The 26,979-nt window shown below is 34.1% G+C and overlaps 1 protein-coding gene across 2 annotated transcripts in view; it reads right to left on the bottom strand.

Moving 5' to 3' along the window:
* LOC150093148 (endoplasmic reticulum disulfide reductase DNAJC10-like) overlaps window positions 1-26,753 on the bottom strand; it is a 185,147-nt gene extending 158,394 nt beyond the window's left edge. The window contains exons 1-4 of one of the 2 annotated variants that reach the window (XM_090413490.1): window positions 26,294-26,753; window positions 11,846-11,951; window positions 9,319-9,628; window positions 7,648-7,822 (exon numbers count right to left, since the gene is read on the bottom strand). In XM_090413490.1, coding sequence (XP_090269616.1) covers window positions 7,648-7,822; window positions 9,319-9,489 — 346 coding nt within the window. In that variant the 5' untranslated portion in view covers window positions 9,490-9,628; window positions 11,846-11,951; window positions 26,294-26,753. The remainder of the gene's footprint in view (window positions 1-7,647; window positions 7,823-9,318; window positions 9,629-11,845; window positions 11,952-26,293) is intronic. The other variant, XM_090413491.1, reaches the window with a different exon arrangement.
* Between the last annotated feature and the right edge of the window lie 226 nt (window positions 26,754-26,979).

Below are 26,979 nucleotides of genomic sequence, written 5' to 3'. Positions count from 1 at the left end.
AATTCATTATTTAAGTTGATAAGCAATTGTTAAATTTAACACTTCAATTAAAATACATTTAGCTATACTTAACATATTATTAATTAGTGTAGCTTAAGAAAAATTAAGCTTTACTGATTAACAGTATATTATTTTTGCAATTAGAATTTTTATTAATTAACCTCTTATTATACGAGGGGTTTTTGAAAAGTAAGGTAACACTTTTTTTTTTCCCTCAAGGATGTTTAATAATAGTAAGTTGAAATTATACACCAAGAAATAAGTGAAAATGTACTACTTTTCCACAGTGTTTGCAAATTTATTGATGCACTTGTCTCCCAATGACAGATCAGTTTATCAATACCAGTACTGAAGAATTCTGTACCCACACCAGGCATTAACAGGTCTATCTGTCCATCATGTTTTATCTCAATTCCCTTTAACCATTATTAAGGGAAAAAAAATGTGTTACTTTACTTTTCAGAAACCCCTCATAATAGATGCATATAACGATAATCTGGAAAGTATAATGCCATTCAGTAGCCAACTTATACTGGGATTTTAATGACATTTATCTTTCATATCAATAATGCTATTAAAAATTTGCCAATAACAAACAATTTTAGCATGAACAAAATAAATGTAATTATTTCTGCCATTCAGAACATTTTGGCAATTTTTTTTTAATTACTGGCAATTTACCTCATTTTTAAACTGAAGAGACATGTATCAAAGTTTTTCTCTAAATTTATGATAGTATCATCATCATCTAGAAAATAATATAATAAATTATAATATAATAATATTATAAATTATAACAACAATATTAAATTATAATAACAATAAAATAAATTACATCACCAGAGTGATTTTGATTCAAAAAACTTTTTTTTTCTTTTTTTTTGTAATTTGATTGCTTTATTTTATTTTTGATTCTTTTGGTTTTAAATGAGGGGGTTTATTTAATTTTTAAATAAATAACCAATTGCATTATTGGTTAAAAATGATTAATGCTGAGTAATGCAAAACATTGAGTGAAATTCAAAACAGACAAACTGAGACGACTTTGGCACAAAATCACCTAGACATACATGGATGTGAATATATTTTAAAAAGACAGAAAGAGTGATTATAAATCATGAAAAAAAAAAAAAAAAAACACTGTCTTTAATGAACTGATGTCAAAATCAGCAAAAATTATGACATCACTGATTAAAAAACAATGTGCGGTCATTATACATGGGTTTACTAAAGGAAGGTCATGTTTTAGAACTTGCTCACATTCTATAATAATGTTACCATAGAGCAAGACTAGGAGAATGGATACCCCATGATATTTTTGGATGTTGTTAAGGCTTTTTTGACAGAATACAGCATGGAAGACTTGCATAAATTAGAGAATATGAGATTGAATTACATACTATTGGCATGGATAGGAAGATGGCTAACTGAAAGACATCAAAAATTTGCATATGGGATTCAAGATAACCAGTGGTGTGCCTCAAGGATCAGTCTTTGGTCCATTGTTATTCGATATGTACATTAATAATATTGGGAAGGATTTGAAATGCAACGTATAGCTATTTGCTGATGATGTGATTATAAGATAGGTAAGGTAATCAGGAAGATTGCTGGCATGCAGTACTTGCAGAATGATTTGAATAGGCCGGAATTGTGGGCATGTAAAAATGGCTGTCATTTCAATATTAATAAACGTAAGATCGCGTATTTTGGTGTGATTAGATATCCAACGTCATATTATAATGATGTGATTACTAGAAAACACTGTTCAGGAAGATATCTTGGAGTTTTAGTAGACAGGAAGTTGAAGTTCAAGGTTTATATAGCAAAAATTGTAAATACAACTCAGAGAATAATTGCACTTCTGAAACGAACCTTGACTTGTAAAGATAAGAATGTCATTTTGCCTCTTTACAAGGCCATTATAAGACCTCACTTGGACTACTGCACACAGTTCTGGTGTCGGTTGTGATTCTGATACAGTGGGAGGGGAGGGGGCAAAGAAGAGTGTTAAAAATGATATCAGGATTGTGGAATACTGATTATGAAGACAGATGGAGAATTTGTAGACTGCAGACACTAGCAAACAAGAAAAAGTGGTGTGATATGATTGAGACTTACAATCTTCTGAAAGGGTCATACAGGATTTCAGTTGATGGAATTTTTTATTTTATGAAGGGTAGGGAAAGGACAAGAGGACATCCTTGGAAGCTGAGAATGAATGCTGCTAAGAAGTGACTGAGAGGTAGATTTTTTCTCTCATAAAGTGGTGCATGATTAGAATGGATTGCCATTGGATATTGTGTGTGTGCAAGCAGTGTGAATGAATTTAAGAACAATTATGACAGCTGGTGTGTGTAGTATGTGGCCTCCCTGGAAGTCTCTCTTAATAATATTACTGTTTTTGAGTCATGTATGCACACAGATTTTTCTCTATTATTTCTCATTTATTATATGATAAAAAAACAAGTCTCAAATAAATTATTTTTTTATGCTTATGGTAGTTTTTATACATGCTTGCATTATGCGCAGTACAATATTTTGTGCAAAAAAAAAAAGTTATATATATATATATATAGAACACCCACAAAGGTTGTATTACAAATAAAAATACCAATACAATATACCAATATACATAAAAACTAATATACTAATTTAATAAGCTGAAAGGCTATTTTACCGGCGAATATGTTAATAGAAAGGGGAATGGTAAATTCCCCTATGTTTTTATAGCCAGGTACGAAACTCGGATCGAAATCCATAGAGTTTCATGCCAAAAAAACTATCAGCGAGCCCAAGTGTAAATGATCACTTGGGTAGTACAACACCAGGGCAACTGAGTTTCGTACCCGGCTATAGAAACATAAAGGGATTTACCATCCCCCTTTCTATTAAAAACTAATATAATTATGAAGTTTTGAACAGTGAGATTGTTACTTCAAAACAAAAGACAAATAATAATATGGATTTGAGACTGCTTTACTTAGACATGTCATTTAACTACAAAGGCAAAAATGCAAAATGTACAATCTTGATTTGTTCCTTCTTCCCTCCACCACAGTTTAGCATGTAGTGGTAAACATTTTAAAGTTTTATTTCTATATTATTGCATACACAAGGGAGAAGCCTTTTACATGTTTGTTGAAAAGTGTAAAACAGCCAGCAGTAATCAAATTTGTGATACACAAAAATTTATAGCTGAAGCAACTGTAGATGTATTGTACACCACTAAAACACAGGAAACTTTTCAGTGGTATACAAATGATGATTTCCATTAGGAAAAGAAAGGAAGGAAGAATTAAGCTGACAAATTAATCAAAGAAAATTAGAAAATAAATCAGAAATCACTAGTAAATGAAACTAAACATTGAATTAACAGGAGTCACCCAAATTTCTACAGAAATGAGATACACATATCAGATACTGCTTAACTAGCAAATGAAACACATAAGATGGGAAGTTTATTGACAATTGTTTCAATTATTTCAATAATTTCAGTTATCAAAGAGCAGACAATTTTCTTCATAACACACACACATAAAAAAAAAAAAAAAAAAAAGGCATTGCCTTCCCTTATAGAAGGTTGTCACCAACTGCTCCAACAGTGCCAAAGTGCAGGCAATGCTTTTCTTCACAAAATTGTGACTGTGGACAAAAGTTAGGCCCATCCTTATAACTTCAAAAGAAAATTCTATTTATGGAATATAACTAGGATTATCCTACTAGTATCAATATAATATGATGAAAATAGTCTCTCTTAATATAATGAAATGGCTTAACAGTTCCTCCCTTGATACCTAAACATACATTTTGAACGCTCAACAAAAACAGAGATCTAAGGGTCTCTATTATAGTTCACACAATTTCCTGTCAGGCAAAAATCTGATCTTGGACATTCCTATTTAGCTTAAATCCAGCTTGTGCTTCACCACTTTCCCCTTCAACATTTCTTTCAAGTATGCTTACAAAATCTTTCCTGGAATACTGATACCTCTCTAATTTGTACATTCAGTTTCTCTTTCTCTCTTAATAAATTGACAAGATGAGAGCTTTAATCTAGTCATCTTAAATAAAAATGCCAAGAAATTATACTTCTGGTTAAGCAAAGAGTCTTCTCCATAAGCTAGGCAATCCTTGAGATCACTTTAACCTCAATGAGTAATCCAAAGGATCCTATAACTCATTGAACTCCATTAATCTCAGTGGTTTCACTAGACAAGCCTTGGCTCAACTTGGTGATAGGCAAAAATCCATCACTAAGCCAAGCATCAATCTCCACACAATCAGCCAGAACCACACAATTCCCAGGGAAGGCATCCACTAAAGGGCCTGCCTCAATAAAGAGCACATCAGTAGAGGTCATACCATACCAGGCATCTAATGGAATGCAATGATTTGAGACCACTTCAGCAGGTCCCACATCTGTGGGAGCCAGACCCAGAAGAGATACCATAGCTGAAGTAATGCAGAAGTCATGTATATCCCATATACGAGTAGTGAAAATATTACAATACTTTGGATTAGAGCTATTTGCAGAAAGTTTTATATACAGTACATACTTGTATATAGATACTAATGACTACATTAATTGCCATAGTATCCCATAAAGCAAAGTGCACATCCATCTATATGTATAATACTATGCGTTAAGAGAAAACAACTACCTCAGACTGGTTTTAACTTTTATTGAGGTCTTATCAGTGGAAGTCAGACCTAAAAGAGATACTAGGGTCGAAGTAATGCAGCAGTCATATCCCATACACACATACTGGCACTGAATTAAAAACCTTTATGCAGATGTACATAAACGTCACAGCATAAATACAAGATACTTGGTCATGTACATTGCCAAGTGTTCTAGGCAACTATTTAAGAATGCTGCTGTCAGTAATCAACAATAGTGTTGATCTCAACAGGAAAAACAAAGGATCTTTCAGAGTTTGATAAAAGGCTTATTGTGGGTGCCCGTCTGGCTGGAGTCCCGATTTTGAAAATAGCAGAGCTGACTGGTTTCTCAAAAGGTGAGATATCCTAGGTGTTTAATCAGTGGAAAAATAACCTAGATTTCTTGTCAAAAGGCATAACTGTGGTCCAAAGATAGTCTGTCAGAAACGAGATCACCATCATCTAAGATGGCTTGTATGGATAAACAGAACTTCCTATGTGCAGTGCAGCAATTGACCAAAGCATTTAATGATGACTATTCCTGTCCCATATCTCATTGAACTACGCACAGGGAATTGAAGAGGATTGGTATTGGCAGTCATATGCCTATACAGAACCACTGATTTCTGCAAAGAGCAAGGAAATTCATCTACAATGGTGTCAGAAACACCATGACTGGACACTGAAAAAAAGTCGTGGTCTAACAAGTCATGGTGCACCTTGTTCTGTACTGATGGTAGACAGAAAGTGTTTGGCAGGAGCCTCATGAAGCAATAAACCCAGCTTGCCTTATAAACAAAACTCAAGGTTCTGGACGTAGTGATACAGTGTGGGGCATGTTCTGCTGGTATGGAATGGGTCCCAATATTGCTGAAAGTTTGGGTGTCTGCCAAGGAATATCTGAACATTTTTGCTGATCGAGTCCATCCTGCAATGTTGATTTTTTATGCAGCAGGTGACAGTTATTTCATGGAAGACAATGCTACTGTCATCGCACAAGAGTTGTTCAGTAGTGGTTCATTGAGAACGACAGTGACTTCCACCATCTTCCCTAGCCACCACAAAGCCTGGATCTGAACCCCATTGAGAATGTATGGGACATTAGAAAAAATACAGATCTGGGAGCAAAGTCCTCTTACATCAAATCAAAAGGCTTGTCTGGTGAACGCCTTATATGTTGTAGACATAGATGCAATCCAACACATTGTGGAATCTATGCCAAATCGCACATGTGCTGTAATCTAGACTAAAGGAGGTTCTCAACATGGTATTAAATAAAAGTTTCTAATTCAGTGGTCAGTATGTGTACAAGTAGTGAAAAGGTGTAACACCTTATTAATATTATTTAACACCTTTATGTATAACATCATACCAATATTACGTAACACCATATTAATAATAGTATTATCATCTTTGCTGGGTCGTCTGGTGTGTTTTGCATTAAGCGATACTAAGGCAATTCATGTGAAGTCATTATCTTCTATATACAAGCAGCCTAGTTACGAAGAAACTCCACATGCAAACTTTGTTTACTTATACTTGGATAAAGGATTAAACAAGAATATAATTTCTTAGCATTTTTAATTTAATTTATAACCAAGTAAAAAAACTTTCACTTGATTATAATCATCTAAATAATTACTTCTTTCAAAATAATTATTCAGACATCTGGAATGTCCTTTTTGTTCTGTCTTTACATCATCTTTAGTATCCGATTCCTTTTGTTATCCTCTTATCTCCATATCCAATCTTTTTTCCGCAGCTGCTGAAACATTGTCACCTTCGTGATATTTATTTTCTATATTCTTTCCAAAATCTTCCCATGACTTTATGTAGTTACCAAATAATTCAGTTTCCTACATTTTTCTCTGTATTCTTTAAGAACACATGTGCTGACTTAAGTAGCTAGGAACTTAGACTGATTCTTTAACTTCCTGTGCTCACCACAGAGTTATTATTTTTCTATCTTTGAAACAACTTCACATGTTTTCCTAATTCTTTGCATCAAAAGTTTCCATTCAATTTCTATGGTTTGGTTCTTATCAAACTTCTTAATTTTTTTTCTCTCCCCTCAATTTTGTATATTTGAGTCAACATAGTTTTTTAATCTTTGATTCTTTTCAAAAAACTTTAGTCCAGATATTTTTTATTTTTAATTGATTATTCATTTTATTCTGCTCAATACTATTTTTCAAATCATCTGCACACTCTTATATCTCAATGCAATCTGAAAACATTGCTATCAACAATAACAATTTTTCTAGAGTGTTTGTTCTCTACATGTGAATTTATGGAAATTTGTATATTGCAGGAAAAACAAAATACTGAAAATTGTGCTTCAAGCTGTAGTTTTAAGTTGCTTGTCAGAATAAATTCCTACTTGCAGGAATAATGAATTAAAGCCATACTCCAATTCATGTAAGAGAAAATTGTAGATAAATATGCTTACAGCTTGAAGAAGGTATGATTACAGAGCTTGAGTAATAATAGGTTATCAGTTTAATATCAACTGAATGCATGATATGAATTATATTAAGTAATGTATCAATTAAATCAAGAGAAATATGTATAATTTTTATACAAGAACTCAAATTTCAACAAAATATGTATAGATAGTTAAAACTATCAGAGGCACTAATATGTGCTTATTGACTATTGTAATTGTTCATTAATAAAACATCAGCATGCCATACAATTGTAAAACACTTCAAGACTTTTTCTTGTCCTCAGTAAGTTATTACAAAGAAAGGCACTTACCAGAAAACTGATGCTCTTCTTCATGAGAGAGGAAAAAAAAAGGATTCAACACAGTGCAATATCTAAACAGTTTACCACCACCTTTATATATATGCAACACACACTCAACCACTTAGACCATTAATGTCAACTTACTATGTATACTATTATAACATTATTTAAAAATTTCATCCACATCTGTAATTTAAAAAAAAAAAAAAAAAAAATACATAATTCAACACTCACCAAAGTTTTCATAATAATAATTCCAGCTATGGTAGCTTCCTCTCCATCCTTTACCAAAATCATCTTTAAGACCTTCCTCACCATGAAGATCATATTTTTTTCTTGTTTCTTCATCTTTAAGTACTTCATATGCTTTATTTACTTTAATAAATTTTTCATGTGCATCTTCATCATCCTAAGAAACACGTTAACAAAGTATATCCCTTTTTAAAAAATAAACATTCTCTAATCATATATTTCAATTCAATTTTCAGATAATATTCCTCTAATTATTTTTTTCTTCTGGTATTAAAGTATGTTATACTTGACAAGAAACTGCATTTCTTGTTTTCATCCATGTCACTCAAGTATGAGTAAATAAATATCTTCATGACAACTAGTTATAGAGAGTAGATGACTTCACATCAAGCTGTCTTAATACAAAACACATCAGATGTGGACAGGAACTCTCTCACCATGATACGTGGTAATATATGTTCTGAGAAGTAACATGCTTGGCATTACGAGATACAGAGAGCTTTGATGTGAAACCAACCTTTCTTTATAAAGAGCTTAATCTTGAAGATGTTTCAGGTGCAAACTTTTATTTGCTTATACCTTGGATAAAAAATGGATGAAATCAAGAATTTTCTGTCAAGTATAATATGCTTTGCAACAGAACAAAGCTGGCATTAATGTAATATAGGTGAGACTGCTATTTTTATTTTTTTTAAATCATAAAGTAATATAACATTTCACTACTTGTATATTGTAACTATTTTAATTTTTATGTGCATCCCACTTGCAAAAAAAGTATATGAAAAACTGTGAAAACAACTCAAAATGGTTTCCACAAATTATCTGTTTGAGCTTTTTTGTGATAAGCAATAAGATTATTTTGCAGATTACAAAGATTTAAGTGACAGATGCTTTGTCACACAATATAATATCACTGCTTTGCATACTGGAGGCATAAAAGACTCCTTTCTACAACAAAATTCCAAGGTCAAAGATTGTCACCCATAATCCATCATTGTACTAATGTGCTATAGGTTTCCAACCTTATGTAGGTAAACATTTATAAACAAAAGAAAAGAAAAATAAATAAATTCAGGACTTAACCAGTCAATATCTTTTAACTTCTATTTACTCCACACATAACTACATGCATAATATACAAAATTATACAGGTATACCACTGATTTTCCAGTAAATGGTTCAGCACCTTCTTTAGTCCAGACAAAAATTACAATAGTGCATTTGAAATTTCTGTGACTACCCAGCTACTTCACTGGACCACCCACAGATGGCATTGCACGTACACCCTTGCTTAATTATTTACATCTACATTTAATGGTGATCTCTTGATTTTGAATGATTCTTGGCAGGGAGCAAGGCAGTTCACACTAATGGTATCAAGTGTAAGCACAAGTCTGTATCATTTATACAGATACATTTTATTTAATCACTTAATTCATCTTTAATTTACATTGAATATATTAAGTTTCTAGTAGTCCATGGTGCTTTAAACATGTGGGAGAGATATAATTAGTGGGTCAAAGATGTACTGATGAATTATTATTACGTGTCATCTGTTGGTCTGGCCAAAGGTGCTAGAAAATCAGTGGTATGATTATTATTGATTTATTGTACAATATGAAAATACTGAAACCATTATTTTAGAACACTTACTTTATTTTTATCAGGATGTAATTTTAATGCCAACTTTTTGAATGCTCGTCGAATTTCCCTATTATTAGCATCCTTTCCAACACCCAGAAGCTCATAATAATCATCAGCACTAGTAAGACTATTCACAAAAAGAAGTAAAAACAATACACCAATCTTGCCAATAGAGCACATTTTAAAATTACAGCCTAGATGAGTGTTACACTTTTTGGACTAGAAGGTCATCAGCAAAATAGGAATGGACTTGAACATTATGACTAGATTGCAGATGCACAAACTTTTCTTTTTGTCTGATAACAGAAGACTGCAAAAACTGAATGAAATAAAATTATAAAATATTTTTAGGCTTTACACACACACAACACAAAGAAAAAAAAAATTAAGTTAAGATCTCTCTTAGTTACACTATAAAAGCTATGCTGATAAAGATATATATTTTTAAACCATCAAAAATTTAAAAACAGTAATAGTTATTAGATCTTTTATGCTTCATATATATGTTAATTTAATAGTATCCAAATGTTATTTCAGTTTCAATGGTCGCATCCATGTAATTATAGATGTGTAACATATCCAACATATTTCATTATGTGAAATATGTCAGATATGAAAATGTGTAATTTCATCATGTTATTAAAATTACACAAAATTTGAGCCATCTTCTTCATAAATTGTAGCTTATGCAATAACTTCAGTCATGTATACCAAGGCAACTTCTAAGAACGGAAGATCACACTTCTGCTTAAAATGTTCATTTTGATTCCTCTGCTTTACTTGTTTTTATAATTTATGAAGTGTGACCGACCTCTGATTTGCTCGTGTGTGTTACTTAGTGGAACATACCAAGACAAGTCTTAGCAAAAGTAGTTTTTCAAATACAGACATTTATTTTACTTTTCTTGGTTTAAAACCATGTCACCATCAATATGGATAAAATACATCACTCCTCTACACTTCGTATCCATCATATATTTCAAATTTAATATGCACTTTGCATCCATGGTAACCTGGATGTATATACACATAATGGCCAGTTGGGTGGTTAAAAATGCAGATATTTAATGTGCTTCACTGAACATGCACACAAATTAGTAAGCTGTAGAACAAAGCACTGAAGAGTAGGAGTTGGCAAGTGAAGTGAGCAAGGCATCAAAATCCATAGTAATTCTGTGAAATTAGATTTTTTTTTTGTTTGTTTGTTTGTGATTATATGCTAAAAACTTTATAAAATTACAAAACACTATAAATTAGCCATTATTTAATAATTATAAAACTTTTTGGGGGTTATGTATTTCATAAACAGGGTAGATCAACCATTTTAGTATACTGAAGGAAATGCAAATGATGAACATATACCAATACTTTATTACTTTGTCTCTAGCAATAATCAATTTAAATATTCTTTTGTATGCTAACCATTGGTACATACGATGAGTAATTTCATAAATTGTATTTATTAATAAAAACTAATGAATTGTTTATAAAAGTTATATAATATATCAGTTATTGACTCATCTCCTTAAGCATCAGGCTCAGTGGCCTCTCATGGTCAAGTAACTTGGCGTCATAGAAACAATGTTAAGATAAGCCTATCTGTATAATCTATAATGTCTCTAAATTACATGTATTTTCTAGTCAGTTTATCCTGTGACATGAAAAATCTCAGTTTCTGGGAGAAAATCCCCACTATGTATGAGGCCAGCTAACTCAGTTTTGGCTGAAAAGCTCTTATAGATTCTTTGCAATCCTAGATGGGATTCACATGCAGGTTATACCAGCCAAAGGGCATCATTATTATCGAATGAGATATGAATTCTCTCACTTGACTTTATTTTTAATGATAAACTTTTATTTATAAACTCAAGTAGCCACATAAGCTCATTCAAAGTAAGTTTTACAAATACCCATGCCTTATATAATATAGTACACATAATAACACAGTCCCCATGGATAAAGCTCACTGAACGTACTGTTTCCTCCCCTCTCACGTTCACATGAAAAGTGTGGATGATGGCTTAGATGGATATTCTGAACAGATTAATCTGGAAGAGAAATTATCTGTCAATAATATCACACAAATACCATAATTAACTATGGAGTAGCACTTCTTTCATGTATAGCAATCAAGTGGTTCTGTAGGCCAACTACTATATCTATACATGAGAGTGAACCTGATGATAATGCATCAGGAGGCTTTCCACCAGCCAGCAAATAATTCTGCTGCTACCACTCTGTCAGATAGTGCCTGGAGATAAGTCTGAGTACAGCAATATGGAAGCATTCTCCAGGTTCTTGCTTTTTTAAAGTTTCTGACTTATTATCATTACATGGCAACTCCACCAAGGAGGCTACACTACAGCGACACAATCCAATATTACATGATCCACTTCCTGCACTACACTATCTACTACACAACATTCTTATCTGTTAACTGAATGATAGATGACTAGTTTGCCTGTTTTGTAGGAGGAAAAACTTGAGTTTCTGAGAGAAAAATCCCTACCACCTCTACAGAGACTAGCTAACTCACCTTCAGATGAGAACGACCATACAAAGATTACTTTGAGGAGTATGATGAGAACTGAACCTAGTTTTTTCCCAACTGGGCATATATTCCATCATTCTTCCAAATGCGCCTACAGAAGCATATGAAAGATATCACAATAAATAACAGCAACATTGCAGTTAAAAAGATAAACTCTCACAAAAATCAACAAAAAAAAAATCAAAACACTCCAAAAAAACTAAAACAATAAAATCCCATGCAAAAAAAATATTATATACAATAATAAAATTAAATTAAATTAAAATAAATAAAAAATACACATCAACATGAAAATTAATGACATGCAACTCACTTGAATGCATCTAAACTTAACCTGTTATTCCACAGAGAACCTCAACAGTCATCCTATACTAACATCCTATACAATAGTACACCATACCTATACTAACCATATTCTGCACAATTCCTTCCATAAAAAGGGCAAAAAACATGAATTTGTCAAATTTGACATTCATTCCATGCCAAAGATTACTGACCCTAGAATCCCCTCTACACAATCTGTTTAAACCAGTGATTCTCAACCTATGGAGGTGTGAAACATCTAAAGGAGGGGCGAAGAAAGTGGAAATCAAATGAAAAACTACTTTATTGAAACAAAAACATTTAATGAAACATTATTAAAATTAAGGGGATATTAAATCCCACATTGTTTTAAAACCGAATAAGAAATTCAAAGATTGGAATCAGAGAATTTCTTGCCAAATATAGTAAACTATAAAGTATCGACGACCACTAGCGTGAGCTAATGCAAGTGACCCTAGTACGTAGTACAATACCGGACAACTCGTAGCAAAGGTGGTGAAGTTCTGATCGTTATTCTTAGGTATTTCCCATAATGTAAAAACACAGTTCCTAGGAAATGTATGCTGTTATTACATTATGGTGAAAGGTCACTACCCAGACCGGTTTCAGCCTTTTTTGAAGCTTCATCAGTGAGTAGCTAGACCAATTTAATTTAAAAACCCAATTTCACAAAAACAAGATGTTGGAAAGGGCAAAAGTGCACGAAAAGCTGTTGACTTTAGTGCAGAAAATTCATCAGTTACTCACTGATGTAGCTAGACCAATTTAATTGGTCTAGCTACTCACTGATGAAGCCTCAAAAAAGGCTGAAACTAGTCTGGGTAGTGACCTTCCACCATAATGTAATAACAGCATACATTTCCTAGGAAATGTGTTTTTACATTATGGGAAATACCTAAGAATAGCGATCAGAACTTCACCACCTTTGCTACGAATTGCCCAGTATTGTACTACGTACTAGGGTCACTTGCATTAGCTCACGCTAGTGGTCGCCGATACTTTATAGTTTACTATATTCAGCAAGAAACTCTCTGATTCCAATCTTTGAGTTTCTTATTCGGTTTTAAAACAATGTGGGATTTAATATCCCCTTAATTTTAATGTTTATATCGCCAAAATGAAGCTTATTAGCTCTTTATATTTAAGTAATTTAATGAAACTATTTATTGACACAAAAACATAAAATACACTCTGAAAATAAAATAATAAAATGTATAAAATCCACTGTATTGAATAAACTAGTTATGCTTATGGGAACATATCAATATTGCAAAATATACTAATTGCTAATTAAAACTAAACAATAACAATCAATCTAAAAATTAATGGCTTCCTTGGGCCTATGTTGCAGAGCAAAGCTTTTCATATGATGGTGATACATTTTTAGTTCTCTTTCTATATTTAGCTGAGATCTATCTATATTTTGTTTTTAAGGCAGCTACTGCAGAAAACCCAATTTCACAAAAATAAGATGTTGGAAAGGGCAAAAGTGCACGAAAAGCTGTTGACTTTAGTGCAGAAAATTCATCCTCAACACTGGCCCAAAATTCCAAAAAATGATTTAGATGCAAACTGTCTTTTGATTTCACCACTTGACATAAAGTCTATATTGCTCCTCTTCTTCAATTGAGAAACCTTCAGGGATAATTTGAAATGGATTTCTAACCCACTCGGACATTGCCATTATGTTGTTCTCGGTTATAAAATAGTTTCTAAAATTCTTCGTCAACATTGTTAAATGATTTTCAATAGTTGCAAATAAAACTTTGATGTGTTGCTCTTCGGCCTTGTAGGTTTTGATAAAGTCATCCACATTTGCAAACATTTCTAATTCTTGTTGCTTTACTTTTTGTTCCATAACTCTTGTTTCTTTCAAAGGCATTAACTTTGTCACTCATCTCTAAGATATGTGTATTTTTTCCTTGAAGTTGCAGGTTTAATATATTTAGTTTCTCAAATATTAGTTTCACCAAGTAACACAATTTCATCACAAATACGTGATCTCTAAACTTCTCTGCTTCTTTGTGATTTTCCTCTTCCAAGAAGATTGCTATTTCATCTCTTCATTCATAAATACGTTGTAAACATTTTCCCTGTGATAACCATCTTATCTTGCAGTGAAATAGTAATGTTGAATGTTCTGCTCCAGTCATGTCTTTGCAAAGTTAAGAAAACAGTCTTGATTTTAACGGTCTCATTTTTATATAATTCACCAAGTTATAACTGTTAACATAATGTTAACATAAGACTAGGACTCATTTCCTTTGCAGCAAGAGCTTCTCTGTGAATCATGCAATATGTCCAAATACACTGTGGGATTTTTCCCCTTCACAAGGGCTTATAACTTTTAAACCTTCCAGACATAACTCAAACACCATCAGTGCAAATTCCAACACAATTTTTCCAATGCATATAAACCGTCCAATATTTTGAACAATTCAGGTGTTGTGGCTCTTCTTTCTATTGGTTGACAAAACAATAACTCTTCAACTGCTGATAATCCATTGCAAAATCAAACATAAGCAATTAATAAATGACAAACCTTGTTCTTATCTGTTGCCTCACCAAGCTGAATTGAGAATAATTGTCACAAAGCTTCGACAAAAGTTATTGCTGCATATCTTCATACATATCACCAATTCACCAAACAACAGTATCATTTGATAGAGGTATGCACTGTTGTTGTTTAGTAAAATTTTCTGCAAGCTTTGTTTCCGCAACATCAATCGCAGCTGGCAGAATTAGGTCTCCTCCAATAGTTATGCGACTTTTTGCACCTAGCTATTTTATATGCAACTTTGTAAGAAGCTAGTAAAGCTTTTTCATTTACAGACAAAACTTTTTTAATGCTAGATTTTTGCTTTTCAAAACATTTTAGTTTGGCAGCAAAGACCTCTCGAGGTTTGTTAACATACTCCCCTTATGATGTGTTTCCAAATGTCATTCAAGTTTATTCTGTTTCATGCTATCAGCCACCAAAATTTTCGAACAAATAATACACAGTGGTCACAGTGCATACTTTCTTGATTTTACTTTCGCAGTGATATTCTGTGAACCTGAATTTGTTGATGTCAGCACTCCACAGTCATCAGATATCTGCTTATCCATTTTTCTACACTAGAAAAGATTGTTTTTATACTGTGTATCATCACAGTTGTTGTGAATAGGAATAAAATAAAGCCAACCATCGACCTCTCACTGTTGGTCACTGTTGCAATGTTATGCCGTCTTGCCATTTCAAGCCTTATTTACTTGCAGAAACATTTCCAGAACATTTGAGAATTTCCATAATGAAATCGAGAATGTTTCTGAAAGGCCAATATGATTCAATGGTCTGTGCAGCGATGCCAGATCTATACAATTTTCAAAAGATTTGATGACATATTTAAATTTGTATGAATATTTAAAAATTTGATTTAATTCATAGTTGTTGTTTTTTGTTGTTGTTGTTTTGCTAACTTTTATGGATTTTGTCAGTGTCTCAACACAAGAATTGCAAGAGGGAAGGTGGGAGGGGGCACCACAAAAACTAATATTAAAAAATGGGGCACACATGAATGAAGGTTGATTGATCTTCTTACAGATTGGTTTAAGTCAAGACTTCCTTACCTAACTTGGGTACTCTCCTAATTCCAAATGACTATGATGACATCAATATATATCCTCCCAACATCCTGGATGCCTTAACCAGCTGTACTTCCAAACTGACCACTCCATCTGTAAACTTGTCCATGCCTTCTTTTATACAAATTGACCTTCTATCAGCTAATCTGGGTATCATATACTTCAGCACTACAACAGTGACAATGAAATGACTTGCAGAATTTCTATTCCTTGGCTAAGTTATCAAATATTTCATGATATGTTTGTTAAGGCTTTGGTGCTGGGAGGAACTCATAGTATAGGCTTAATGGAGTAAAACAGCACTGAGAAAGGATTGAAAACATTAATTTTTCCAATATCTTGTATCAGTCACAGAGACATCTTCAGTGAGTACAATATAAAACTTGTAACACAACACACACACTACATCAGCAGATCCAAAACTACAGAACAAGGAAAAAGAAAATAATGGATGACTGATGAAATTATGGATTTAATTAAATAAAAAAAAGGGGGAAAAAAGAGAAAGGTAAAGATCTAAGTAAATATAAAAAGATCTAAGTAAATATAAGTAAATTAAAGAAATACTTCTGAACTGCCATATCCATCAAATGCCTATCTGCTCACCCTCTCCAGCTGAAGTCCACAGAATCATCAAAAAGCTCAATAAAAAGGCTCCTGGCCCTGATAGAATCATAAATACGGTTATTAAATGTCTCCTGCAAAAAGCCATCATGCATATAGTTGCCATCACAAATGCAATGCTGAGACTTCGTTATTTTCCAACTAGATGGAAAACAGCTAATATAATTTTAATCCCAAGCGAGGAAAAGATTTCAAATTTCCTCAAAACTACTGACCCATTAACCTCCTCTCCTGTCTCAGAAAGCTATCAGAAAAAATTATTCTAACAAGACTGCAGGAGTATCCAACAATAACATCATACCAGATGAACAATTTGTTTGGATTCAGACCAAACCATATACAGTATAGCAGGTCCAGAGAATCATGGAATATATCTCAAACAGATTTAAATGGAAGCAACAAACTGGTATCATTTTCCTTGACATAGCCAAAGCATTTGTTAAAGTATGGCATAACAGCCTCCTTTATAAGCTAATAACAAAATTTCCAATTCAACTAATTAAATTTATCAGATCTCATCTAAAGGACAGATAATTCAAAGTTAAAATACAGGGTCTCGGATCCTCTGAACATAAAATTACAGCAGGTGTTCCATAAAGCTCCTTACTATCTCCTTTATTATTCTCCATTTATTTTCCACAAATGTCACATAAAACAATTGCTCAGCTATACTCATTGATCAACAGAAGCAGTAATTTATTATCTATTATTAATTAGATAATAAATTAATTAATAAATTAAGTAATTTATTATCTAATTTAGTAAATAAGTAATTTGTTATCTGTTTAAGTACAGATAATAAATTACTTATTTACAAATCAATCATCAGACCAATAATGACATATGGATCACCAGCATGGAGCCATATATCACCTTCCATCATCAAGAAACTTAAAATAATCCAAAATAAATGCCTACACGACTGATGCTCCTTGGTTTGTTAGAAATTCACAACTTCATCGAGAAGCCAACATTCCAGATATTCTTATATTTCTTCAGTATACAACTCTAAAACTTTTCTCAAGCAGCTACCCATCCAAATCAATGATCGTGTGAAATACAAATGTCCTAAAGCAATCCTACTGAACCAGATCTAATCACTAATCTCACTTCCTACAGAGGGCAAACTATATGCTCAATAAATGCTCCAGCAGATTAATCTACATGATTAAGGGAGTGAAAACCAAGGACTTGATCTCCATCATATCAGTTTAGTCAAAAATCAATATCGGTATCTCTTATGGGTTTGGCTCTCACTGATGTGGTTTTCATTGGTGCATAAGTGCATTTTAGAATTGCTGATTTCCCATCCCTGGGAGATCAGCAATTCTGCTGAGCAGTATGATTTGCCTGTAACTGAGTGGAACCACTGTTCAGTATCTTGAAGTGATCAAAAATTAATAAGTTAAATTGATCACTTGATAAGTTAAAATAGCAAGTTTAATTTAACTTGAGTAAATGGAGTAAATATAAGATAACACATTGAGGTTAGTGATCCGAAGAATCATCTAGTTTTTGGAGATTAACTTACACAAAGGTCTGGGTAGTAATCCTTCACATTAACACACAGCATTATACACATCCAAAAGGATGTGCACTTTGCCTCATTAGCTTCTATATTGAAATAGCTTAGTCATGAAGATACTTCACAAGCAAAGTTTATTTGCTTACACTTGGGTAAAGGATTAAACAAGAATATAATGTCTTAGCAAGTTTAATATAATTTATAACCAAGTAGGGGGGGTGAACTCTACACATGAACTGAACCCAATAATGCACAATTACATTTGATGATAAAAAGAAGAGAATTCAAACAACATGAAAATTAATAAAATGGAACCAAATGTGAGTGTTGTGTGGAAGGAAAAACCCTATGTCATATGAAATTATTATTATTACGGGCAGCTCCAAGGAGTCCTTAGACTCATCGAGGGAGGCCCAACATCATGTCAAGAACAACTATTCAACATTCACACAGTATCTATCATACTCCACCTTGAACTCATTTACAGTCATGGCACCCACAACAGACTCTGGCAGCATATTCCACTCATTTACCACTCTCCAAGTAAAAACCTAGCTCTAACACCCTTGCTAACCACACTCTTACCAAGCTGCCATGGATGACCCCTAGTCCTCCCACTACCAGTCCTATTCTCAAAAATATCTTCTGAATTAATCTTATAGAAACCCTTCAGTAATTTGAATGTCTCAATCATATCACCTCTTTTCCGCCTATCAACCAATTTCTGCAGCCCACAAATCTTCAACCTGTTCTCATAAGGTTCATTCCATAGTCCTGCTATTATCTTCGCCACTTGTCTCTGGATCCTCTCCACCTCCTCTCCATCGAGAAGAGGTCAGATTTAGTGCCCAAATCTGGGCACAGTAGTCTAGATGGGGTCTTATCAAGGCTCGATACAGAGGAACAATAACCTTTTTGTCTCTGCTCGTTAAAGTGTTTTTCAGCAACCAAGTGATTTGATGAGCTGATTTTGCCACTTTTGCGATGTGTCCCCTAAACTTCAACTCCCTATCCACCAACGCTCCCAAATCCCTGGCCTCGTCAATCTCCTGGAGTACAGTTCCACCAATGTGATATACTGCTGCTAATCTTTTCACCCCAAAATGCAAAACCTTACATTTTTCCACATTAAATTAACATCCATTCTCCTTAGCCCAGTCCTCCAAACTATCCAAATCATCCTGCAAATTTTGACATCCTGAGCATTCACTATTGCTCTACCATCATCCGCAAACAGATGCACAGTTCCTCTCAGATCCTTTCCTATATTGTTAATGAACAAGTTAAACAGTAGTGGTCCAAGAACAGAACCCTGTGGCACACCACTAGTCACAGGCCGTCTTTTGGACTCTACTCCTGAATAAACCACTCTCTGATATCTCTCCATCAACCACCCTCCTATTCATCTCACCAACCCCCATATCCATTCTCATATGCTTACTGATTAGAATTCCTTGCAGTTTACTGATTAGAATTCCATGTGGTATCCTATCAAATTCTTTAGTAAGGTCCAGTAGAATCACTGTAGACCCGTTACCCTTATCCAGTTTAGCTGTCACTGTGTTATAGAATGTGAGCAAGTTACTGAGGCATGATCTACCCTTCACAAAACCATGCTGTCTCCCATTTTCATCTATCCAATCTTGTATTTTCCTCTTGACTATTTTCTCCAAGACCTTGACAACAATTCCTGATATACTGATCGGCTGGTAATTTTCAATAGCAGTCTTGGAACCTCCTTTATGGAACTATTTTCCCCTCTTTCCACCCCCTTGGGACTAACCCAGACCCGAGACTCAAATTAAACATAATGGTCAAAGGCACTGACAATTCTTTAGCTGCTTCTCGTATGACACAAGCTGGTATACCATCCAATCAAATTATGCAATATACATTGTCATGCATTACAGCAAACACCACTGTAGCAAATTTGCATGCTGTTATAGTGGTCTGCATGCTATTATGTTATCATGTTATGTTTTGGAAGGAGCAAAAATAAAAGAGTGAAAGAATGAGGTTCGTAAGTCTGCTGCCATGCTATGATAGAGGTAAACTGAGAAAGAGGGCAATGATAGCTAGTGAATCAATATGCAGGTTGTGCAGAAGGAATCATGTAGAGTTTGTGGATCTATGGCATGAGTTTGATAGATGCAAAGATTAGTACAATGTTGATAGACTGCACTTAAATGAATTTGGAGTTAGGTGTCTACAGAGAACTTTGTTCACTGAGATTGTGGACACAGACAAGCATGTGTGAGAAGACATCCATGAGACAAATAAGTGTGAGAATGACCAAAATGTGCAGAATCTAGTCTCAAGCAGAAATATTGAATAGGGTAGTCAATTCAGGAAGAAAAGGGATGCTGCAGTTTCTACATACTAATGCTGGAAATGTCAGGAACAAGAGTGAGGAGCTTTTGGTTAGTGAACCTTGCCAAAAGTCATAGGCATTAGTGAGAGTTAGCTAACAGCAGATGATGTAGTTACAGGGACAGAATAAGAATGATTTAGTTTTTCAGGGAGCATAGAGTAGACAGGACAGGGAGTGGGGGTACTGCTGATGACAGCAGATGAATTGCATCCAACAAGATTAGGAATCAGTTGGATGGATGGCAGTTCTTTTGAGTCTGGTATGAGATACAAGCCAACAAAAATATAAAACTGGTTGCTGCTATAGGATTGGAATGATGCAGAAGACATGCATCAGCAGATTAGTACAATTAGTGCAAGTTGATTAATTATTGTGGGGGGGGACTTCAACTATGGAGACATAGATTGAAAGGAGGAAAGATCACATGGCAGGAAGGAAATGAATGTATACACTTACTGAGAGATAATTACTTCAAGCAGAATATGATGGAAGGGACTCAGGGTATGAGAATATTGGATCTTGTTAAGTGATCAAAAGACCTCTCCATAACTATGGAAGAAGCTAGGTTGCCTCCGATTAAGGAAATTGATCATATAGTCTTGATTTGGGAGGGAGCAAAACACGGTAATTCCAGTTAAGAAGGGGTATAATATGGAACTCCAAGGTAATTATGATACACTTAAAAGGAAGATGAAACTGAACCATGACATAAAGATCTGCAAGGAAAGAATGTTCACATTCAATAGGGGATAGTCAAGGAGTATCTGGAGGAAGCAATATCATACTCTATACCCAAGGTCAGGAGGGTAAATCAGGTAGGAGTTAAATGGATGAGTAATATCATTAAGCATGAGCTGCAAACAAAGGAAATGTTGTGGAGAGTAAATAAGAAGGTGACCAGACTAACTTATGAGCAGTACAGGGATCAGGAACAAAAGTGACCAGCATGGTAAGAAATGCAAAATCAGATTATAAGAAGAGATTAGTCAAACAGGTGAAAGGAAAACAGAGTTATTTTGTTATGTGTCAAGTAAGAGGAAAAATTGAATATAGGACAACTTTAATGAATGCAGAGGACAGAGCAGTAATGGAAGCAGACAAAATTGCTGAGGTACTCAGTGATCATTTTGCAAGGGTATATCATCCAATTTAAGATAGTGTTATGACAGAAGTGACAGGGACTGACGTGAGAACAGAGGTTGAAGAGTTGGATAATATATTGCAGGATCTAAATGCAAATACAGCTTTGATTGGATGGAATATTGGCTCATGTTTTATAAGAATGTGCAGAGGAACTGGCGATACCCTTTAACCAGGCTGTTTAAGTCTCGGCTCTAGCAGTCACAAAAGAGGAAGGAGGGAAAAATAATTCCTTTGCATAAAGGAGGATCAAAGACTTCAATAGCAAATTATGTAAGAATATGATACTCTTTAAAGTATTCATATTTGGTCATGAAGTGTTAAAATATAAGACTTATTATTGTTTATCAAATTGATGTATGATCAACTTAGCTACCTTATATTTACTAATGGTTTTGCATTCTTTATACTTTGTGCGTTTATAATTTTTTTGTGTTTCTTGTTCAAGTCTTGAGAAAGCTAGACAGTTGCTAGCGAAACTGGTAGGCGTTATTATATGAACATATATAGTAATTAAAAAAACCTATGTCACATAAACAATAATAAGTCTTATATTTTAATATGATACTCTATGAGGAGCAGCATGGCTTTGTGAAGGGTTAGTCATGCCTTAGTAATCTACTAACTTTATAACTAAAGTTGTCACTCTTGATAATAGAGTGACAGCTGAGTTGGATAAAGGGAATGGCTACACAATGATATTGCTGCATTTTGTAAAGAAGTTTGACAGGATACCACATGGAACTCTGTTATGCAAACTGCAACAAATTGAGATGAATATGAAACTAATGATATGGATAAAAGGGTAGCTGATGGACAGATTCCAAAAAGTAGTATATGGAGCAGCAGAATCCAGGAGAAGGCAGGTAACTAGTGGTGTGCCACAGGGCTCTATGCTTGGACCACAGCTGTTTAATTTGTAAATAAATGACTTGAAATAATTTGAAAGAAGATATTCAGTTGTTTGCTGATGATGCAAAGTTAGATAGGATAATAGTTAAGGTAATGTAGAGCTTGTAGGATGATTTAAATAGGTTGCCAGCATGGGCAAAAAATAATGAATGTCAATTTAATGTGGCAAAGTGTTAAGTTATGCATTTTGGGATACAAAGATTAAAAGTTGTGTACCACATTAAGGAAAGCATATTCAAGGAAACTGATGAAGCCAGGGATTTCATAGTAATAGTGGATAGAGAGCTGAAGTCAAGAGAGCATATTGTTAAAGTAAACAGAGTCATGCACAGGATTACTTGGTTATTGAAGAACATACTAAGAAGCAGAGATAAGGGAGTTATCATTTCTCTTTATAAATCCTTGATATGACCACATCTGGATTACTGTGCTCAGGTCTGGTCACCTGGGTTTCTTGGGGATTAGGAAGTGGTGGAGACGATCCAGAGGTCAGTGAACAAGATTGTCAGTGGTCGGCTCCCTATAAAGATATATCGAGAGTTTGTGGATTGCAAAATTGTTTAACAGGCAAAAAAGGGAGATATGACAGAAATATTTAAGTTTCTTAAGGACTTTTATAGGATTGATGTAGAAAATATATTTCAGGAATTGCTAGAGAGGCAGAACATGAGGTCATCTCAGGATTCTTGGTTTCATCCTTTATCCAAGTGTAAGTAAACAAAGTTTGTGTGTGAAGTAATTTCACGACTGTGCTACTTGTATACAGAGGTTAATGGCTTCACATCAATTGCCTTAGTATCCCATAATGCAATGCACATATCCTTACAGACGTGTAGTGCTATGCATTATGGGAAAGGCCACTGACCAGATTTCGACCGTTATTGAAATCTCATCAGTGGGAGCCAGACCTAGAAGTGATACAAGGTTGAAGTAATGCACAAGTCATATTTCCATATACAAGTAGTCAAAATGTGAAGCCATTTGCCTCCATATACAAGTAGCCCAGTCATGAAGTTACTTCAACGTAAACTTTGTTTGCTTACACTTAGATAAAGGATGAAACCAAAAATATAATTTCTTGACATTTTTAATTTATCATCCTACTCAATTGACAAACCATGTAGTGCTTAGACATCAAGTTTCAAGATCATCAACAACCAATGACTTAAACCAGTGTTTCTCAAAGTGTGGTACGCTCCCCCCCTGGGGGGGTACGCAAAAGGTCTTCAGGAGGGTACGTGGCAATTTTCAGCTATGCATCATTAATCCATGGAATCATTATAGGATGTGAACCACGAAGTTCACATCCTAGCATGATCTATTATTATTTTGATAATGGGATACTTGGTAATAATGAAAATTTAAGAAGGGGTATGCAGATATCTGAAGTCTGGGAAACAATGCTTTAAACATTGATCTGCACACCATCCTTCAATGAGATAAGGACAATCTGGTCATCTTCAGTGCCACCAAAATGCAGCCCTGCCTTTTCTCTTACAAAAACAATCTCAGTTCACCTATCCTTACTTTCAGTAACATACAAATTGTCAGAAAGAATCAGATCTCTCTGCTTGGACTAACATTTATCTCTACTCTCCTGCCATAAACACATCACATCAATTGCTTCCTCAGCAACCAAAAAACTAGGCATTCTCTTCAGCTCAAAATGCTGTTTTACACCCATCAGGCTACTAAAGGTATACAAATTCCAAATTTGCACATCCTCAGAATACTGTTCACAGTTTCAGTTTACTGAAATGGTGAACCTAAAACTTCCCAAAAATTCTTGATGCTGTGAAGAAGAGAGCAACTGGACTTGCAGATAATTCTACCCTTACAGACTTTAACCTCTTTCTTTATGATGCAATGCACCGTGTCCATTCTGCAGGTACCTCCATGGTCACTACTGCATTGAATTGACAACAATCATTTGCTCACTTTCTGTTGGTCCTATTTAAACAAGAGCAACAGCTACCCAAATGCCTTTTGTGTATAGCTACAAACACACTAAACCAACTTCTCTTCTATTATAACATTTTCTGCTGTTCTCTGAAATGCCTTCCTCATTAAGTATTCCCAAACAATTACAATCTGCAACCCTTCCAAGAATGTGTGTGTGTGTGTGTGTGTATGTATATATATATATATATATCTTATACATGTAGGAATACACATATATATATATATATATATATATATATATATATATATATATATATATATATATATATATATATTCCTACATGTGTCATTTTGGTTATTATATTGTACTTATTACTGCTATTTACATTTAATTTATTATTTTATTAAGTTTGATGTTCTTATATGCATCCTATTTTCTTATCTCTATAGAGCAGTGTCACATGAATGGCAATACTTCATGTGTTTTTTTTTTTTTTTTTTTTATGTTACTGGAGAGCTGTAGAAGTCATTTTGTACACTTTTTATGTAAATTATCTCTCAAAAATAAAAAATAAAAACAAATTTCAACTTTAAAAAATGACATCTGACACTACTCATGGACACACTTTAAAAAACTAAACACAGGGAAATGAACATATAAAAGAAACATGCAGATGTAATAAAAAAAATACAATTAAAAAGCCTGAAACTTACTTTATGCTTTTTTTCTAATGCCTATTCATATTCCTTTGTGTGTGTGTGTGTGTGTGTGTGTGTGTGTATGTATATATATATATATATATATATATATATATACAGCGTGTTCGGGATAAATTTGACATATTTATAATTAATTATATTTTTCCGTAAGTTACATGTATTAACACACACTTCTCTTCATTTAAAAGTTTGGACCCTTCTTCATTCATATACAAGATGTCAGAAAGGATGGATAGCTGGAACCCACCTGAATCATGGAAGAGAATAACTTGTATCATGATGATTCGTGCCCGCCATCAAAATAAGGATATTACGACTGCTGCCCAATGCTCCCTGAATACAGTAAAAACAATCAGGCATGAACTAGAGACTTGCAATGGTGACTACGAGGATGTAGCAAGAAGAAAGATCCCTAGCAGACGATCTGATTGCGTTCGTACAGCAGAATTCCTCGCAAATCTGCAGGAACAGGTGTTGAAGAACCCTGGCATTGGAATTCGGGCTTTGTTCGTGGAGTTGCTAACTGTAGTCAAGCCCTGGATAACAAGGGTAGCCAATGGTAGGCCGTATGTATGGCAGCAGGATTCGGCCCCTTGCCACACCTCTGGGAAAAGTCAAAAATGGTTGTCTGAAAATTTCTACGACTTCACCAGTCCAAATGTTTGGCCTCCAAACTCCCCAGACCTTAACCCCATGGATTATTTTGTATGGGGCGCAGTTGAAAAAGACACCAATCGCACTTCCAGTAATACAAAAGCCCAGTTAATGGATAAAATTAAAACAGTTTTTGCGGCCCTTCCCAGGAAGACTGTAGCATCAGCTTGTTCGAGGTTCCGAAGCAGAATTGAAGCTGTGATCGATGCTAATGGTGGTTATTTTGAGTAAATCTTGTTGATAGTATTGTAATTAACTCTGCCTGTAATGTTTTTTTGTCAATTCATTAAATTTAATAGATACAAAGAAGATTTTCTTTTTCCTTACGAAACTGTCAAATTTATCCCGAACACCCTGTATATCCTATTCTAATTTACGCTCACGCGTAGCCCTACATATTTTACCGTGTAGGCATTCGGAACCGAAATCCTACGGAATAGGTTGGTTACTCCTTATTCCTGGAGGTGTCCTATGTCTGTTGTAGAAGCGTGTGTTCACGGGGCTGGTTTGCATGTTCTGGGGTCGAAAAAAATAATATATATATATATATATATATATATATATATATAAACACACTTTATGCTTTCTAACTGCATTTTTACCCATTACTAATTCTGCATATTAAATAAAATCTTACAGGAGCTCCTTTTCTTGAGTAGTCAATTTTCTTTCTAATCAAAGAAAATGCGAAGTTTTAAATGCGTGGATGGAGCAGCAGTTCTTCCTTTAAAGGAAACTTGTACTACTTCTACTGGATGCTACTTATTTGCATATTTCGTCATTAATACGCCTATGCTTATTAACTTGAAATTAATTTATCTATAAAAAAGTGAAATGCAATAAAAGAAATTCACCACAAATACAACTATTAATGCCTAAAACATAAATATACTAAGCGATGAACGAAAAATCTTCAATGCACGTGAAAAGTTTTTATATATACGCATGAAATGGGGGGAAAATTACTCAAATACCATAATGATTTTTAACCACTAGATGTATGTGTCAGCTATTTCATATGAAACGTACATAGCAAAATGACAAATCCCTAAAACATAGAGAAATAAAAAAAAGATTGACAAGTTACATCAGTTACAAGTGTCAAAAACTTTCGAAGACACGCCGCTCAATTTAGCGCACAGCGCCACATCTCTTACCGAGTGTCAAGTACAGCCAAACTACTAATTATTTCATTATGGATATGAATGAACACAGTATTGCACACAATTTGTGTGCCCTTGATTCTTAGCTGCACATATGGCATAATTCTAATTTATTACTTAAAGGAGTAAGCCATACTCTCTTAATCCTAAATTTTGGTAA

This window comes from Typopeltis vanoorti, chromosome 24, assembly GCF_054136105.1.
Source record: "Typopeltis vanoorti isolate ZY-2024b chromosome 24, IOZ_Tvanoo_1.0, whole genome shotgun sequence".
NCBI classification, from domain to species: domain Eukaryota; kingdom Metazoa; phylum Arthropoda; class Arachnida; order Uropygi; family Thelyphonidae; genus Typopeltis; species Typopeltis vanoorti.
Note: the sequence above shows the minus strand (reverse complement) of the source record. Positions and strands in the feature narration are given on the sequence as shown.